Genomic DNA, 18,621 nt, shown 5'->3' with positions numbered 1-18,621 from the left:
TGTTTTTGTTTGCTTGGGAATGATTTGTGTTCAGTAACCCGACAAAGAGTCTCAGAAGTATTCCATACAACAATTAGTCATTCTGGGTCGAGGTGCCTGTCATTGCAGTGCATTGTGGGGCTGTTTAGGGGACATTTAATTCCAAGATGGCGTCTATCTCTTCCTGTAAAACATTCTGAAAATTAACGAAAATGCACTGCATAGCCCACTCAACCCAGTTTTCTCCACAATCTCTGAATGACTAATACGTACCTTAGTATTCTCACTGTATACATAATTGGCGTGTCACGTAGGAATTTAGCAACCCCCCATATATGGACATTGGAGTTTGCGCAGTGCAGGTGTAATGCTTTGCGACCCCTGCATATATAAGCACCACACCCAGATCCTTGAATCATTCCGTCGAAAGCTGCCAAAGGAGAGCCTTGTAGAAGATTCACTCATCCAACCGTCACCAGCTAACATGGCTAACATCCCTACTCTTCCTGGCCCAATGCCCACCATCCCATCACCAGTCGCTCCAGCTTTAGCAGCACCGGCAGGATTTGCACCAGCCGCTACTCAAGAACCAGCAGTTGAAGTAGGAAACCCACCAAATAAGGTATAAATGAGAGCCGGCGGGGTTCGTACGTCGTCCTATTGCGTTGCGGATTAGTAGTGTTCTTTGTTTACTGCCCCCTAGTTTAATGGCTATCTCCTAAGTTAGCAGTTTCGCAGTTGCCCTGGTTGAACTCGTCTTTATGCTGTATAAGTCTAGGTTAGTTTGGTGTCACGGCTTTGTTCGCTCTATTTTATATTCTCGTTTAGCTCGTTACACGTCAGTTATTTTTGTATATATTATATATTTTTTGTATGTTACTTGCCCGGTTCTTTTTCTTTACGTTTCCTATAGTTCTATCGCCATCCTTTACAGTTAGTTTCGTTTTCGCACGCGTTCCTTCGGGCTCTACGCATTTCGACCCTTTAAGTTGGGTTTTGCGCTTAGTTTTTTCTACTCGCCCTTTTCCATCTAGTGTTAGAATTAGTGTCATGGCTTGGTTCACTCTATTACCCTATTTTTGTTTACCTCGTTAGTTCATTTAGTATCGCGGTGTTATTTCCCTCGAGTGCGCCTTTGTCTTTACGTGTTCGGTCCTAGCTGTTTTCATTTCTCGCGTTCTTGTCGGTCCATGTATCGCACGTATTTACTTTTGTTGTCTCGGTTTGTTTACGCTTTCTACTTTTGACATTTCCGCAGCAGATATATACCCAAAATTAATTCCTAAACACCAAAACCTATTTATTCCTATACAAAAAAATATGTCCTGCAGTTGTAGCTGCAAAGAGAAAATGTTCTTCACTACCTGTGAGGATAAAATGTGCGGTTGGGAACCTAAAGGAGTCAATAAAAATAGCGTGTTCGTGGGCGTGGCTTTGCGTGCTATTGAAAATACCACAATCTATAATATTCAATACATTTCCTACTTCGTATTCGACGTTCGTTTCCTCCTTTCACATTTTTGCATCATTAAGCGTAGTCTAGTTTTCATTTGCTCACATCTTGTCATTTCCAACCCTATCCCCTACGTTGATCCGGAGGGCTACCTCTGCTTCCACCCGTACATAATCCGAATATTCTCACTGCACACATAATAGCCCACTTCCGAGATATGCTTCGCTTGTCACGCACAAAGGTTTCAATATGACGCTACGCGCTAAATTAAATTAATTCTTACCGCCTGTCACGAATGACTGAGCATTTAGCACGTAGCCTCATACTGAAACCTTTGTGCGTGACAAGCGAAGCATATCTCGGAAGTAGGCTATTGGTGTGTCACGTAGGAATTTAGCAACCCCCAATTTTCGATGACTTTGTGAGTTTAGAAGTTGTTCCTGTAGACTCAATTTATACACCCGCAAATACGCTAGTGACGGTAGTTGCGAAACAAAGGTACGTTCTTCCGGACTAGCGGGGTTCAATTCTATTGTCAAATAGCGTTTGGTACCGAAATTATCGTCCGGTTTTCGGAATAGAGAGGTTCCTGTTTACTGAGGTTTATTTTACAAAAGATATATGGGGAAAATTTCCGGACCAAAACTTTTGTCCGGTTTAGAGAGAATTCCGGTATACTGAGGGTCCGGTATAGAGGGGTTTCACTGTATAAGGACATTGGAGTTTGCGCAGTGCAGGTGTAATGCTTTGCGACCCCTGCATATATAAGCACCACACCCAGTTCCTTGAATTATTCCGTCGAAAGCTGCCTAAGGAGAGAGTACAAGATTAACCCCACCCACCTCCCTTAGTGACGGTTGACGACGCATCGCATGCTCATTGCCAGCAGTCGCGGTCACCTTCCATATCCTAATTCCCGTGACTCGGTAATGAGTATGCAGTGAGGATAAAATACTATACTTGATATAATTGATGCTAAACCTGCAATCACCCTGCCTGATGTGATACACAGTCATTCTTACAATAACTTACAAATTTCTCGCGCACTGATTGGTTATGTTTTATCATCAAATATAAAATATTGAGATATAACGCGCGCGCTGATTGGCTGGCTACCGTGTTTATATAAGAGGACAATATTTTATAAAAGCAATATAAAACGGCTGCTTATGTGTCAGTACTGTAATATAAACACTCTGGGAGCTGTAGAGCACTCAAGAAACAAGAGAAACACTTGGCTACACCTCGTAGTGTTCCTAAGCTTGCTTCTCTCTTGCTCTACAGCTCCTAGCGTGTTTATATTACAGTACAGAGACACGCGCGCGCGTTTCATATTGAAGAAATAGAAAACGCGCGCGCGTGCTGTGTGCAGTCATAAAGCACGCGGGGGTTGGCAGAACACGAGAGAAGTGTGTTAGGAGAAGCACGACGCGTAGCGGAGTGCTTCTGGACACTTCTCGAGTGTTCTGCCAATTCCCAAGTAAAAAATTGTAAAATACACGCCTTGTGGATCCACATACTTTGACAATGTGATGGCGCAATATATCGTCAATAAGAGGACAGACACATAAAAAACTGATGTCTATATTTGTTAAATAGAACATAATGGGTTAAACTGACCTTTGTTGTAATGGCGGCTTCTATAAATTAGATTATAAAATAACTGTTATGAATGTCGCGTTCTGTTTGGGTTGGAGCGCGTGCTTTATGAGAGCACATTGCACGCTTCATGACTGCACACAGCACGCGCGCGCGTTTTCTATTTCTTCAATAATTATTGCAAACTATTTTGCTAGATATAACTCTTTGGAATGAAAGTCCTTTTTAAATTCGACAATATATAAGGATTTAAAAACATTTTACAATGCCAAAATTCACCAAAACGAGGCGATAAGGGTATCCAGCAAAATGCATGTGACGTCAAAGCAGCCCAATAGACCCCTTGTATGTGATGTCAAAGTAGCTCAATAGACCCCTTGCATGAGATGTCAAAGCTGCTATATAGACCCCTTGTATGTGACGTCAAAGCAGCTCAATAGACCCCTTGTATGTGACGTCAAAGCAGCTCAATAGAACCCTTGTGTGTGACGTCAAAGCAGCTTAATAGACCCCTTGTATGTGACGTCAAAGCAGCTCAATAGAACCCTTGTATGTGACGTCAAAGCAGCTCAATAGACACCTTGTATGTGACATCAAAGCAGATCAATAGACCCCTTGTATGTGACGTCAAAGCAGATCAATAGACCCCTTGTATGTGACGTCAAAGCAGCTCAATAGAACCCTTGTATGTGACGTCAAAGCAGCTCAATAGACACCTTGCATGTGACGTCAAAGTAGCTCAATAGATTCCAATCTCCTAGGAATTGTAACCTATTGTTGTGTCCCCCAGATTGAGCTGCATTCCAAAGTGCTGCAAGGGGTCTATATCAGGACAAAGGAGCATGGCGAGTGTATACGGAGGGGGGTTATTAGGAATGCGTTCACAAAGCACGTAGCTGAGATGCACCCAGGAGAAGAGAGACAAGTGAAGGACTTCAAGTTTGTCAAAACTTTTACAAGCAGCCTTGAAGGACAGTTGATGGAAGCTTTACAGTAAATATACAAAGATCTGATGCTGGCTATCGTATGAACATTCTGTCTTGATGCAAATATGTGCATGTGATCTACTGTTTGCTCGTCATTTATTATTCGTGTCTGATGAAGGAGCTACACTCTGAAAACGTTTACTTCACTGGGTTATGAAGAGAAAAATAAGAAAATATTTCTACAACTCAATTTCGATTAAAGGTGGCATAGAAGCTGGGGGCTAGGCGGGTTTAGATTATCTTTCTAAATAAGGTTTTGAAAGGTGTTAGCAACATTTTAGCGTTTCCTCCCCCCCTACCAACCCCTGCTTGTACCAGTCCTTCTGCTTGTTTGATTTGCATTTCCTGTTTGTCTGGTGAAAGCGAAGCAAGCGTTTGGTCACTCATTGTTCTTATTCTCTTCTCTACGCGTTTCAAGTAAGTTATACGAGTTAATTTGTATCAATCAGTGCATAAATACATTAGTTACGTGTGATATAGTAGATCTCTTAGTATATTCTAGATAAGATTTACTGTAAGGTTCTACAATACACTGCTTTGATCATGGAAGAGTTGAACTTGTAACTGTGTGATTTGAAAGCCCGTAAAAACCTCATTTGACCAAAATATCCAGATAGGATAATGCTTGTAGAATAATGAAGTAAGAATTTGGATTCCAAGCAGTTTAGCTGGGTTGATATCGTCTGTTAGTGAACAGTTTTGATCATCAATCGAAGGATGCTGTAAATATGGGTGTTGGCTGTCTTGGCAAGTTTCAAAAGCTTCAGGAAGCCGTGTTCGTGTCCTGTACTCAGACAGAATCGTACGAATGGTTTATTTGAAACAACAACCCATTTATCAAACGTCTAGGTGTATAATTTCTTAATTTAGTATGGTATTTTAATCTTTTTTTCTCATATTTCTTTGATTTTCTTGACGATCCTGTATGTCGTAGTGTCCTAATCAAGCTTTGTGATTTTCAATTCTATATTGTTTTTATTGAACATTTTTCTTGAATCTTTGATATTCTTGGTACCCGATGGCTTCACAAACGTTATGTTTCCAGTGTGGCGGTTTTTTTTGACGACTTTAGATATTTTTGATAAGCGAATTATGCTTGCTATTAAGATCTAGAACTGTTGTAGGATAATACAATACACAAGAGATTCGAAGGTGTGTCGACAGATCACGAGACTTAAAGGTCACGTGACCATCTTATGTTACATAGATGAACAGTTTTGATTGACAGCTGATGACAAAGAACTTGAACTGAGTTCAAAATATAAATTCTATTGAAAAGTTTTCAAGGTTCCTAGTGGATGACAATGAAGTTGGGAAGCATTTTTATTAGGGATTGAAGGATGCTGTCAATAGTGATTTAAATAAATATACAGGACTCCATCCCTGAGTCAATAGAGTGTTGTTTTTTCATGCAGCATGCACTTTGATTGGTTAGATACTGGATTCAGTTTGGTACATATTTGGTAATATGTCAGCAGTTCAATAATTATCTCCACAACAGTGCAGCAGACCGAAGCTTCAATCTTTCAACCAAAGAAACTATGGTTTAATTGTGTTTCATTAGCATTTTGGCTGACCGCGCTCATCTGGAACATCTTCCCTTTTGTTTCAAAAGTTCTAAATATTTGATAATAGATGGATGATTATAAAAATAATTTGAATATCACTTTGATTAAGGCAGCGGCAGTGGTCAACTATTACTGCATATGTTTTCCAGTGTTAACACCAATGTTAACTTAATTAATTGAGTTTTCTTTGTTTTCAAGTAAAATCTGTTGTTTATTGAACCAAAACCCATGAACTAGAAAATATTGAGGTACGAACGAAATGTTTGCTAATTGATTATGAAGCTTTTGTGCAGAGAGAAGCAAAATCACCTGACATTCATAGATGAATTATTTGTTTGCAAATGAGATTTTATGCTGCAAAATAGATTTAATTTTCACTTTGAATAATCTACTCTTGCATCGTAAAGCTAACAATAGATTACCAGTAACCCCTCTCTGTATGTGATTAGCATCATATTCCAATTGGCAGCTTATCTAATTATCTTTGTCCTACTGAGTCAAATGTTTTCTGGATTTAGTCCCTCCATCTCCCCAATCTCTCCACCTCTTCATGTCAACACTGGGCATGATATATATAAACAAGAATAATTGAGCTGCATTCCAAAGTGCTGCAAGGGGTCTATATCAGGACAAAGGAGCATGGCGAGTGTATACGGAGGGGGGGTATTAGGAATGCGTTTACAAAGCACGTAGCTGAGATGCACCCAGGAGAAGAGAGACAAGTGAAGGACTTCAAGTTTGTCAAAACTTTTACAAGCAGCCTTGAAGGACAGTTGATGGAAGCTTTACAGTAAATATACAAAGATCTGATGCTGGCTATCGTATGAACATTCTGTCTTGATGCAAATATGTGCATGTGATCTACTGTTTGCTCGTCATTTATTATTCGTGTCTGATGAAGGAGCTACACTCTGAAAACGTTTATTTCACTGGGTTATGAAGAGAAAAATAAGAAAATATTTCTACAACTCAATTTCGATTAAAGGTGGTATAGAAGCTGGGGACTAGGCGGGTTTAGATTATCTTTCTAAATAAGGTTTTGAAAGGTGTTGGCAACATTTTAGTGTTGTCTCCCCCTCCCCCCTGACCAACCCCTGCTTGCACCAGTCCCTCTGCTTGTTTGATTTGCATTTCCTGTTTGTCTGGTGAAAGCGAAGCAAACATTTGGTCACTCGTTGTTCTTGTATCCTTTTCTTCGTATTTCAAGTAAGATATACGAGTTAATTTGTATCAATCAGTGCATAAATACATTAGTTACGTGTGATATAGTAGATCTCTTAGTATATTCTAGATAAGATTTACTGTAAGGTTCTACAATACACAGCTTTGATCATGGAAGAGTTGAACTTGTAACTGTGTGATTTGACAGCCAATTAACCAAATAGGATAATGTTTGTAGAATAATGAAGTAAGGATTTGGATTCCAAGCAGTTTAATTTAGCTGGGTTGATATCGCCTGTTAGTGAACAGTTTTGATCATCGATCGAAGGATGCTGTAAATATGGGTGTTGGCTGTCTTGGCAAAGTTTCCAAAGTTTTCCAAAGTTTTCTTTTCTTCCTTAACTCGGACAGAATCGTACGAATGGTTTATTTGAAACCTAAAGCCATTTATCAAACGTCTAGGTGTATAATTTCTTAATTTAGTATGGTATTTTAATCTTTTTTTCTCATATAGTCTTCTTTGATTTTCTTGACTATCCTGTATGTCGTAGTGTCCTAATCAAGCTTGGTGATTTTCAATTATTCTATATTGTTTTTATTGAAAATTTTTCTTGAATCTGTGATATTTTTGGTACCCTAAGTATGGCTTCACAAACATTTGGTTTCCAGTTTGGCGTATTTTTTTTGACGAATTTAGTGCTAAGATCTAGAACTGTTGTAGGATAATACAATACCTAAGAGATGCGAAGGTGTGTCGACAGATCACGAAACTTTAGAGGTCACGCTACCATCTTATGTTACATAGATGAACAGTTTTGATTGACAGCTGATGACAAAGAACTTGAACTGAGTTCAGAATGTAATGATCAATGTTTATTCAGGAGTGCCTAATCCACAAGCGTGTTAGGGTCCTGTGAATATATACTAATGAAAAGATTAGAGTGCAAACAATATAACATGCAAATTCATGCAAATTCCATCGTTTTCTATTGTTTAATTAGCACTATTTTGTACTATTTAGTAACTAGTGTTTCACGGATTAATTGTTTGCACTCTAATACAAGATAACTATATTAAGAAGGATAAGTGAAAATATAGGACTATGAAACATATATGAATATATAATATATATTTTTAAAACAATATTTATTCTTAAAAGAAATACAATACTAAAATACTCCTCCCTCTATACACATCCCCAAACAATAAGTTAAATAATACTATTAATCATTATGAAGCTCAAATAAGATTTTAAAATTATGCAAGTGAATAGTGAAAAAAGCTCTAAATATAAAAAGAATCTAAGACAAAGCGCTTCTAATAAAATTCTTCAAAGTAGAAATATCCTTAGCTTCACGTATTTTATCATTTATGAACATCATGAGCATGTAAAAAGTCAAACTTATGAGAAAAAAGATTATTTTTACAATTGGAGGTCAATGAAATCGTGAAGCATTTTTATTATGGATTGAAGGATGCTGTCAATAGTGATTTGAAATGATAAACAATTTTGAAGTGTTTCATCAATTATTGTAAAGGATGGTGCCTACTAATTGAGAATCAATATTTTTTTTAAATGACTGTGAATTGTTTTAATCTACCAGAGGGTTGTTAAATTTTGGCTAGAAAAGAAGGGGTCACCATGTGTGCATGTGCACAATAATAGGCATCGTACTTAAAAGATACATCATATTTAAGACCTAACAGATTAAGATTTTGTAGTTCCAGAAATTATCCATACCCCCAACCCTCCCCACTACTCCATTGAGGAATTATTTTAAAGACCCCAATATCCCCAGAAATTCCACTTTAAAGTTCAACATGTATGTAAGATGTTTTATTTTTTCCTTCAATAGGCAGTTCATCAAAATGGCTCTCTTTCTGGAAGACAAACATAAGAAAGCTTTAGTTAGATTAGAAACAATAAATAAAGATACAACAGAAGTCAATGAACTTGGGTTTGCTACGAAGATATACATACCAGAGAAAGAAGATATAGTTCTCATAACAAGTCCTAGTATCTTCCCAGATGGTATAGATGCACATTTGGATGAAATTGTGGTTCATCGATGGAAGCCAAAACCCAAGCAAAAGGATCCAGTGAAAGTAAAGAGTATTGAAAGTCATAAACAAGCAGATGTTAACACAGTTGTGTTTGAAGGGGAGAAGAAGCATTCTCTACGATATAAAGTTCTTACTGACAAAGAGATAAAACAACACAAGAAACTGACTGCATGTGTGTTTGAAGGTAAAAAGAAAATAGAGCTGCAGTTTGAATACCAAAGAGGATCATACAAGCTGAGTAATGTAAGCAAAGAAGGCTTTAATGTGAAGAGAGCTAAAGGTGCACCAGTGATTATTGAGGAGATTTCACACCACATGCTTGGTATTCCAATATATAATCGTAAGATTGTTGGTGTACTGTCCATGAATAGTAATGGTGACATGTATCCTGCTTTATTCAAAGATGGTTTTTTAGGTGAGACTTTAAACAAAGTTTGCATAATTTATATTAAGCAATGTTCAGCAGTGTTTAAATTATGCTTTTGAGTCTTTTCTAGTGTCTCAGCAAACAAAAATATATTTAATTTGCATTTCAAGAAGATAAGAAATTTACTAATTCATTTCAGATGAAAGGCAATCAAGCGGTGATAGAGCAGAGGCTGGAACAAGTCATATTGACAAGGAGCAGAGTAATGTAAGCAAAGAAGGAAAGAATGTAGTTGTTGGTGTTCTTGGCAGTAATGATAGCCCCGATGGAGATACAATTTTTCATCCAATTGTGTTAAAGGAAGGCAAGTTTGTTACAGGTAAGGCTAATGTTAGAATGGCAGATGTTGATTCGAGACTTTGCATAATGTATTGACCACTTTGCTTCACTTATGTAACTTTTAAAAGAAAAGAATACATTATGGCTGAGGCCCAATGCAACGAAGCCTTTGAATCAACAGATCCAAAGGTTCCCTGTAGGGTGCCTGTCACACTCCCTTATTCTCCTTGGCAGGTTTCAACTATTTCAAAAGACGTTGGAGTTGGAGATCTGAAATCTGAGATGTAACATGCTGCAAATTGTGATACACTCACAGTAAAACAACATAGTTTCAATTTAGATTGGAATATGTAGCTTGACCTTTGATTTGGAATTTCCTTCAATTTCAGGGGGGAAAAAATTTTCAATAGTTTCAAATTGCCAATTTCAGATCTCCGACCGACAATCATTTTTAAAATAGGTGTTATGTAGGTCAGATCTCTGACCAACAACGTTTTATGAAACAAGTGCATACCTCACACCATATCTCTCACAATCGGAAATGAAAAAACACTAAACTTAAAAACCCACCAGTCTTTAACCCTTTGACTCCTGGGCATTTTTTGAGTTTTTGAGTGTTTTTCTGGACCTAATCGTCCTCCAAGCCCTAGCAAAACCAAATTTGGAGTTTTGATTGAGATTATCATTTTTAACTCCTGAATATGCAAAGCATAGAATTGTGAGGGGTCTGCATATGCAAATGTGTCACTTACTAAGATGTTTGGATGCAAATGAGGTACAAAGTTCACCAGTGGTGTGATATTCCAGTGAAGAAACATTTGTTGTATAAAGCAACGGCTGCTTAATTTGGAGGTATTTTGAAAAATGAAGATTTTCAGAGCCATTCTGTCCATCTATTGAGTGCTGGAGGGCATCATAAAGCCCTAGAACAGCTTAAATCAGCATGATCTAGCAGAACTAAGATTATACAAGAGATTTTATTGCCAAAAGTTTGCTCATTCATGTACTCGGTACATTTGAGAATTTTTGGTGCAAATAAGCCTGAAGCGAGATGACGTTTTACCCCTGTCTCTAGACCATAATAGTTTTTAAAATATTTTCATGTTAAAATTTTTGATTCCTTAGAGAATACAGGAACAATAGTCATAATTAAAGAACAAAAGCAGTGTGAAAAGGATTATGGTCTAGAGACGGGGGTAAAACATCATATTGCTTGAGGCTTATTATCCTTTAAGCTCGTAAATAGTTGGACGACCAGGACCTACTTTGCCTTTTCTCAAATATTTGACTCATGGAGAATGCTGTGAGGCAGATATTTCGTTGGTAAGACCTAGTGGCTTGACAAGTATTAAAAAAATAAAAATAAAAAGATGAGGAAGGGATGACTCCATGCTAAAATTTGAAAGGATTTCCCTTGATGCATTGTGATGCAGACGAGTGAGGAATGGAGTGTCGACGAAGTACCTCCAGAAAAACGACCGTTGCTCGCTGTTGTAGAAAGAATTGATGGCAAAGTAAGGTCTAAAATCAAAAGTCAGATTCTCAAACTTTAAGCATTATTTTTGAGTTTAAACATAACATTGAAGTAAAAATGATTCAATGATAAAGAGTGATTTTGATTTTTGGCTTTGAAAAAGACTTCAAAAATAGTGATTTTTGTTTTTCAAAAACATTTCAAGGATTTTTTGTTAGAATTTGTAACATTTTTTCTGTTTAGTAGTAAAGAATCTAGACTGGCATTCAGGTTACCTCGCTCATAATTGTTGGTGGAATTTTTTAAGTAACATCCGTTTTTTTACGGGCGGTTTTGGGCATTGTGCAGGTTTTTGAAATATGAGAGATGGTATCAAATGAAGGCTAGGTTAAAATATCTGTTATGGTCGTAGGAAAAACAATTTAGTAAAACAATTTCTTGATCAAGTTAAAAAATAATAAAGTAATCACCCAAAGTCTAAAATTGTTGTTAGGGGCCTGGACACTAGTGTGTTGCCATAGCAACCACACTATATGCTATTATATTTTTTACCATATTTTCTGGTTGGCAGGTTTTAAAATGGTATATAGTTTGTTAAACTTAACTGTAACGACACATACGAGATAATTTTAAACCAAGAGCAGGCCCCACAAAGGTTAACAGTAATTAAACATAAGGCGACTGCCTACTTTTGAGCCCACGATTTGAGCCCACGATGTGCGCGCGCTCAAAAATCGCTGAAAAATCTACAAGACCATATGCGTTTTGAGCTTCAACAGGGCAAAACCCTCAAATTATGCACGGAACTCTCTATTTTTTAATAGCTTATTTGAATAAACTTCTAAAAATCTAGGTTATGTCAACATTTTAGAAAAAATTAATTTTTCTAATACATGAAAAAATAGATTTTTGTAGGGATTTTTGTTTGACTTTGTGAGATTTTTTAAGAGCACTGAAACGACAAAATGTGACGAATCAATGTATTTCTTTGTCTTTTTGTCAAAAATATCCATGGACTAGCTGTGATTCATGCAATCATAGTCTGAAAATGACTATTATCTTATGAATCTTAATTTTTTTCTGATCACTTCTGATGGTGCAATTTTTGCTCCAAAAGCTCACGCGTAGGCATCCATTAAATTCTGATTATCTCGAAAACAACCTCGGGACACCCCATTTTTCTTTTCATTTTTGGAATCAGCATTAAATTTCACACAAACATGTCATATATTCTTACACACAATAGCAAATGCGACATTCCCAAATGAGCAAAACCATTCATTTTGTATGTTTTTGTGTTTTAAGAGGAAGATGCCCAAAGCAAAATACCAAGAACGGCTAGTGACGACAGAGAGATGGATCATGCTAAAGGTATGTTTCACTTTTGTACATGTTCATTTACATAAATAAATTACTCATCTGGCATATAGTGTAGAGATGTATAGATGAATACAGAATGAATGCATAAAAAAATTGAATGAATGAATATATAAGTGAACAGATGAATATATTAATGAGTACAAAAAATGAATGAATGCACTAATGAATGAATGAATGCATAAATAAATGAGCGAATACATAAAGGAATGAATGAATGAGTGGATGAATGAATAAATGCATAAAAAATTAATAAATGCAACGATGAATAAATGGATAAACTAGCAAAACATTACAGTGTAGATCATGAAATCCAGATAATACTTGGAGTGAAAAAGGGGTTTATTCATCTAAGATTTAAAAACTTTCCAACTGCTTTCCATTCAATTATCCCATCCATTTCTCCAACTCAAACAGCGTAAAAGGTTGCTTAGTTAAAAGGTTTTTTTTTAAATCAGGCCATGTTTACATAAGTACATAAAAAAGGCCAAGTATGGTTAGAATCTCTTTCCATGTCGTTTTTTTACTCTTAACCTTACACGAAAGTTGGCATAGGCACATAGATTTATGAGCCTAAAATGGCTGATGATTATCATCTGTACATAAAACATCCTGGCATATTATATCAATAAATAAACATATGCATAAATGAATGACTGCGTAAATGAATGAATGCATAAATTGATGAATGAATGAATGAAAACATAAATGAATGAATGCATTACAATTCGTCCTAAAAAGTGAATGAATGCATAAATGAATGATCTGATCTGAGAAAAGATATTAACCAATCAGAGTTGAGAAATTTGCAAAACTGTTTCACCTTTCCTTTTACAATTACGAATTTCCAGGCCACCAAAGGAAGGGGGAAAACGTTGCTAATAAGCTTTTGTGACACAATACTTCATGAGTTTAATATTTTTATTGCAATCGCGGGCATGTTTCTATTTTTCGCTGGTCAATTTTCCCAAGCTTCATGACATCTCTTTTTTGCAGTGACGTCATTTCTACGTCAATGTTTCAGATCAATGAATGTATTAATGAATGAATAAATAAATACATGATAATTTGTATAAATGAATACATCAGTGAATAATGAATGAATGCATTGAATGAATGAAAGCATTAAAATTCATCCTAAAAAATGAATCTATAAATGAATAAATGAATGCATAAATGATTGCTGGTAAAAAATAGATGAACGAATTTATACATAAGTAAGTGCAAGGATAAATACATTAATGTATGCATTAATTTAAGGAAGAGTAAATGTATGCATAAATTTGAGTGCATTCATATGTAAATATATACATATAAATTATTAAATACATGAACCGACAATCAAAAAGAAATGAAGGTGAAGCGAAGATCCTATCTCAAAAATCAATGCCTAAATAAATGAACACATCAAAAACATAAATAAATGAATGCCTTGAATGGCTATTACATTGAATGAATAAATACATGGTGCGTGGTATCTTCATGCTGTTACATTCACTCTCGTTGTCCATTAGAATCCTTAGATCTTTAATGTATGCATAAAATAATATTTTAAAGACTTAGAACCTCATATCATGAAAATAGATAAATAGTTACATTAATATACCAAGCAATAACTAAAACAAACAAACGAACAAACAAAAGATAAACAAAACCTATAAACAGTACTATCTTTGTGACTTGCAGAAAAAATAAAGAGATTGGTAGATAAACACCAATAGATAAATGGATAGATAAATGGATAAAATAATAGAGCAATAGATGGATAAATAGATATAAAATACAAAAAGACTGTAAGATACCCATAGTTCTACTCAGTCCTGAGTTGAAAAAAAACTGAGATATTTTATTCTTACCTTTTCTTCCTGTCTTTTGGGTGTTAAATTGTTGTGTTTTGATTTTCAGAATATACAGAAAAACTGAAGTCATCCATTAAACAACAAACCGATTTCCTGTTGTCAAAGGAAGAAGACAAGAAAATTAGAACCGATGACATCTTTACGAGTGTGACTATCCAACGCGGTCCAAAACACTTTGAGGAACCCAAAGAAAAGAGATTTGGCAGGAGGCAATTGGATGAAATTCAAGCGAGTAGTAAAAAACTCGTGAACTGTTCAGAAATGTTTGTTTGCCCAGAAAATGATGATCAGCAGTCCACAGCTTCTTGCACGACCAATCCTAAATCTATCTTGTTGACGGGCAAAGCAGGAATTGGAAAATCCCTTTTTTGTCGTAAGCTGGTACGGGATTGGTCGCATAACCGATTGTTTGAGGAAGGTCAGGAAAATGCCAAAGTACCCGATTTTCAGTTTGTGTTCCTGTTGACATTCCGTCAACTTGTTTTTCCAGAACAAAAAAGGCTCAACTTACGTGATATCTTAATGCTGTCCTCCCTACTGAACGAGCACTCGGTGATAGACGAGCCATTAATGCAGTACATGATTGACAATCCTGAGAAGATACTTATTATCCTCGATGGATATGATGAGTATAAATCGCATCGAGAGAAAATCACCGGGGACTTTGAGACAAGATACCCAAACGACCCTGATGAAAAAATACCTGTTCCTGCTTTGATTGCCAAAATCATTAAAGGCAAGATGTTAAACGGTGCAAAGGTCCTAATATCCTCGAGGCCTGGCGAAGCCGAGGAATTCAACGAAATTGAAGAAATTGTCTTTGATGTGAGATGTGACATTCAAGGATTTTCTTCACTTCAAGTGCTAGAATACATCAAAAAATATTTCAAAGAGAACGAAAGCATGAAGAACAAAGCACTTGATCACATCAAAACGAATGAAATTCTTTTAAGTTTTGGTCACATTCCTGTCATGTGTTTTCTAATGTGCTACTGCATTAAATGGCACATGACTGAATCAAAAACCACAGAAAAACTACCCGTCACAAGAACAGAACTTTATCTTGAAGTAATCAAAGTATTTATCAAGAAACATTCCTCTTCTAAATATGAAAAAATGGAAGAAACTAAAGTACAAGAAATATTACATAAACTAGCTGAACTAGCGGTGAATTTAATGATGGAAGATAAATATATTTTCGACGAAAATGATATGAAAAAATTCAATCTTAACGATGAAGAAATAACAAACCTGAAAGCGAGTGGATTACTTGACTGTTGTCCTGGCGTTAAAAAATCTCCATTCGAGAAACCACCACTTGAATTTACGTTCACCCACTTAACGATTCAAGAATTTCTGTGTGCTTTTTTGTTTGTAGAGAAAAATCAAATCCCAGAGAAAAAGAAAACGAGCGATGTAACATTCATGTTCATGGCGGGAATGTTTTCAAGAGAAAAAGATGAAAAAATGATAGAAAAGCTGATAGAAAATATCAAACCAAGGTATGAATACGATGAGAGGAATAAACTGCTAACTTTATCCTGTCTGTACGAGTACAAAGACGATGGATTTTCTACCAGAGTAATAAATAACCTTAAACACATATACTGTAATAGGGATGGGGAGATTAGGTTTGGTGGAATAACTGATATCGATTGTTTGTACATAAGTTATTTATTAGATATAGTGAATTTAATCAACGAAGAACAAACTAAACAACATCCAACATTTACACAGTTAAATACATTGCACATTGGTGGCTCATTTTTATCAGCATCAGGGATCAGAATGTTGTGTAATTCTCTTGTTAATATCTCTACTGTTGATAGACTGTCGCTGCTTGATTGTAAATTAGACGATGAATGTATTAAAATAATATGTGACATAGTATTGCATCCGTAACTAAAATAACAGACCTATAACCTAAATGGCCTAATACTATAAGAGATGTTTGTGTTTTAAAAATAATATGTGACATGTTGCCCTCAGTACTCATATACACACCTAGACAGGTTAAAGAAATATATAACAGATGTATGGATGTAAAATAATATTGTGACATGATTGCCCTCGTACCCTATATAACAGACTAGACCTAGGTGTTAATAATATAACAGATGTGGATGTGTATCATGTTAATCATATGGACATGTTGCCTCGTACTAAGATAACACACACTCGCCAGGTGTAATAATTGAACAGATGATAGGTCGTAAAATAAATATGTGAACATGTTGCCTGACGTACAATAACCCACCTACCCTACATGGAAAATAACAGATGTTGGTAAATGTTAAAAAATAATATGTGATGTTGCCTCGTACTTACTATAACAACACTACGCCTAGGGTGATGTTAATTATAACAGAGGGTGGTGCTCGTGTTGAGTTCACTATATTAAATACGTTGATGATTGTCGTGTATGTAAAGAGTTAGACTTCCAGAAGTAATTATCAAATTTAACAAGTGAATAGGTCAAACTGTCGCTAAGACAAACAAACAGATTACCCTCGGGCTGTTAAGTTGCTTCTTTTGCTACAATAAAAACTCCCTCATAGTATTGAATATTGGAAACTGCATGAACTGACAAACCATAATTAAACGAGTAGAATAATCATCTGTTTATTGTGAGAATGCAATGCATATGGTTATTCATTAATAAAGAAACTTGCTGTTTTGTGATGTTTTTAGGTTGGTTGCTGTGTATGTTGATTTGAAAAGTTCTGATACTTGGGTTTTACTCAACAATATACTTCAAAACAAAATCCATTTGAACTCAAAAAATAATGTCTTGACAAATAGCCAAGTAGTTTCGCAAATATCAATACCCAAGAAACCAAGTTTGCATTTGTACATAATAGTTTTATTCAAACACGTTCAAAAAAGACAACCTTTTTTTTCACAAATATCATTTTCTTTCTCCATATTCGTGAACCAGTGAGTTGGCCCAGGAAAGTACGGAAAACAGCAAAAATACTTGTTTCTTTGTCAAAATCAAAATTTATTCTATGGTAAGATAGAAAGAAACATCGATATGCTTCTTATTTAGAACATTAGGGGATTAAAATAGTTATTTTGAGTGGGTCTATGTTTTGTTTTAAAAGATAACAACATTGTGTTGAAAAATGGCGGCAAATAGATGGGATTGTTTTGCTACAAGACTTTAATTGAACATGGACGAATAGAAAACACTAAACGACTAATTACCAAGCATGGCAATGATACGAGTAAATCAACGAACTAATTTAGCCTAAATGTGGCTTCAATAAGTCATAAGGTATCTAGTTCTTCAATAAGTGAGGACACAAAATAATTCAGCTCACCCACTTAGGCTTCATTATTGGTCTTTTGTCAGCTCACGAGTCTGGACTAAGAACAATAAATAACACGGATATCTTAAACAAACTTACATATAATACTCAAAGCAGACTCAAAAACAAAAACAAAACTTTCCTTGGACCTGTTAGGTTTTTCTTTTTCTGGGGTTTTTCACACAGATCAAGAAGACAAAATACATGACTAAACGAAGGTCTTTGACCTGGCGGACACTGTAGTAGCTTTGACATATTCTTGCCAAAAAACAAGCGACTTTCCCCCAATTTTTCATGCAGACTTTCGGGCGGGGGGTGGGGGAGGCGGGGGGGGTGGGGCAGGGTGGAGCGTGATGAGGGGGGGGGGAAGGGTGCGATGGGTGGGGGGAGGGGGTGGGGGTGGAGGGGGGGGGGCGGGGGGGTCGGGTGGGGCGGGGGTGGAGGGGGGCGTGGTGTGGGTGGGGGGGGGACGGGTGGGGGGGGGTGGAGGGGGGGTGGGGGGGTGATGGGGGTTGGGAGGGTGGGTTGGGGTGTGGGTGGGGGGCAGCAGAAGTAATAGGTTTAGGTATTAAGAGGTATTTCTTCAATGTGGTTGGTATGTGTAAGTGTAGTCAGTAACTGTGGGAAGAGAAGCAATACTCAAGAGAAAAAATTTTCTGGTTGATGAAAAACAAAGAACGAAACAACTCTGAAAAAACTTCCAACCAACCAGTAACGTGATGAAACGAGCGGAAAATAATATCCACGCTGTATTGGCTCCATGGAACTGTCCATTATCATAATCATGATCCTATGATAGAATTCCTTGAGGGGATGGTTGGGTGGGAGGCTGGATGGGTGGATCGAATCTGCATATATGTCACTTCTCTCTTCTTTTAAATTTCTCAGTCTTTGTACTCGTCGAAACACACCTCAGTGTGTTACTCAGAACAGGAAGTGTGAGTCTCGAAAGGCCGAGGACACATTGAATACTCATTTTTTTGCTCTCCGTGGGGTTAAGAGGGTTTGTTCTGCACAGGGGCGAATTTTGTCGGATTTTTTAGTTTGCAACATACAGAGGACCATGACAAGAATGAAAAAAAGA

General features: G+C 36.6%; 1 protein-coding gene across 1 annotated transcript; it reads left to right on the top strand.

Annotated features, from left to right (window-relative positions):
• The first annotated feature begins 3,811 nt into the window (after positions 1–3,811).
• On the top strand, positions 3,812–16,128 carry LOC116294252 (NACHT, LRR and PYD domains-containing protein 3). Its single transcript, XM_089026406.1, has 5 exons — positions 3,812–4,434; positions 8,603–9,225; positions 9,377–9,556; positions 12,296–12,361; positions 14,273–16,128. The coding sequence occupies exons 2-5, from the start codon at positions 8,616–8,618 to the stop codon at positions 16,126–16,128; spliced, it is 2,712 nt and encodes a 903-aa protein (XP_088882532.1). The 5' UTR covers positions 3,812–4,434; positions 8,603–8,615.
• The last annotated feature ends 2,493 nt before the right edge of the window (positions 16,129–18,621 follow it).

Source organism: Actinia tenebrosa, unplaced genomic scaffold, assembly GCF_029948245.1.
Source record: "Actinia tenebrosa isolate PJP-AT-01 unplaced genomic scaffold, QUT_ActTen_1.0 PGA_scaffold10__47_contigs__length_13832649, whole genome shotgun sequence".
Classification (NCBI taxonomy): Eukaryota; Metazoa; Cnidaria; class Anthozoa; order Actiniaria; family Actiniidae; genus Actinia; species Actinia tenebrosa.
The sequence above is the reverse complement of the archived record's forward strand: the minus strand, read 5'-3'. Positions and strand labels throughout refer to the sequence as shown.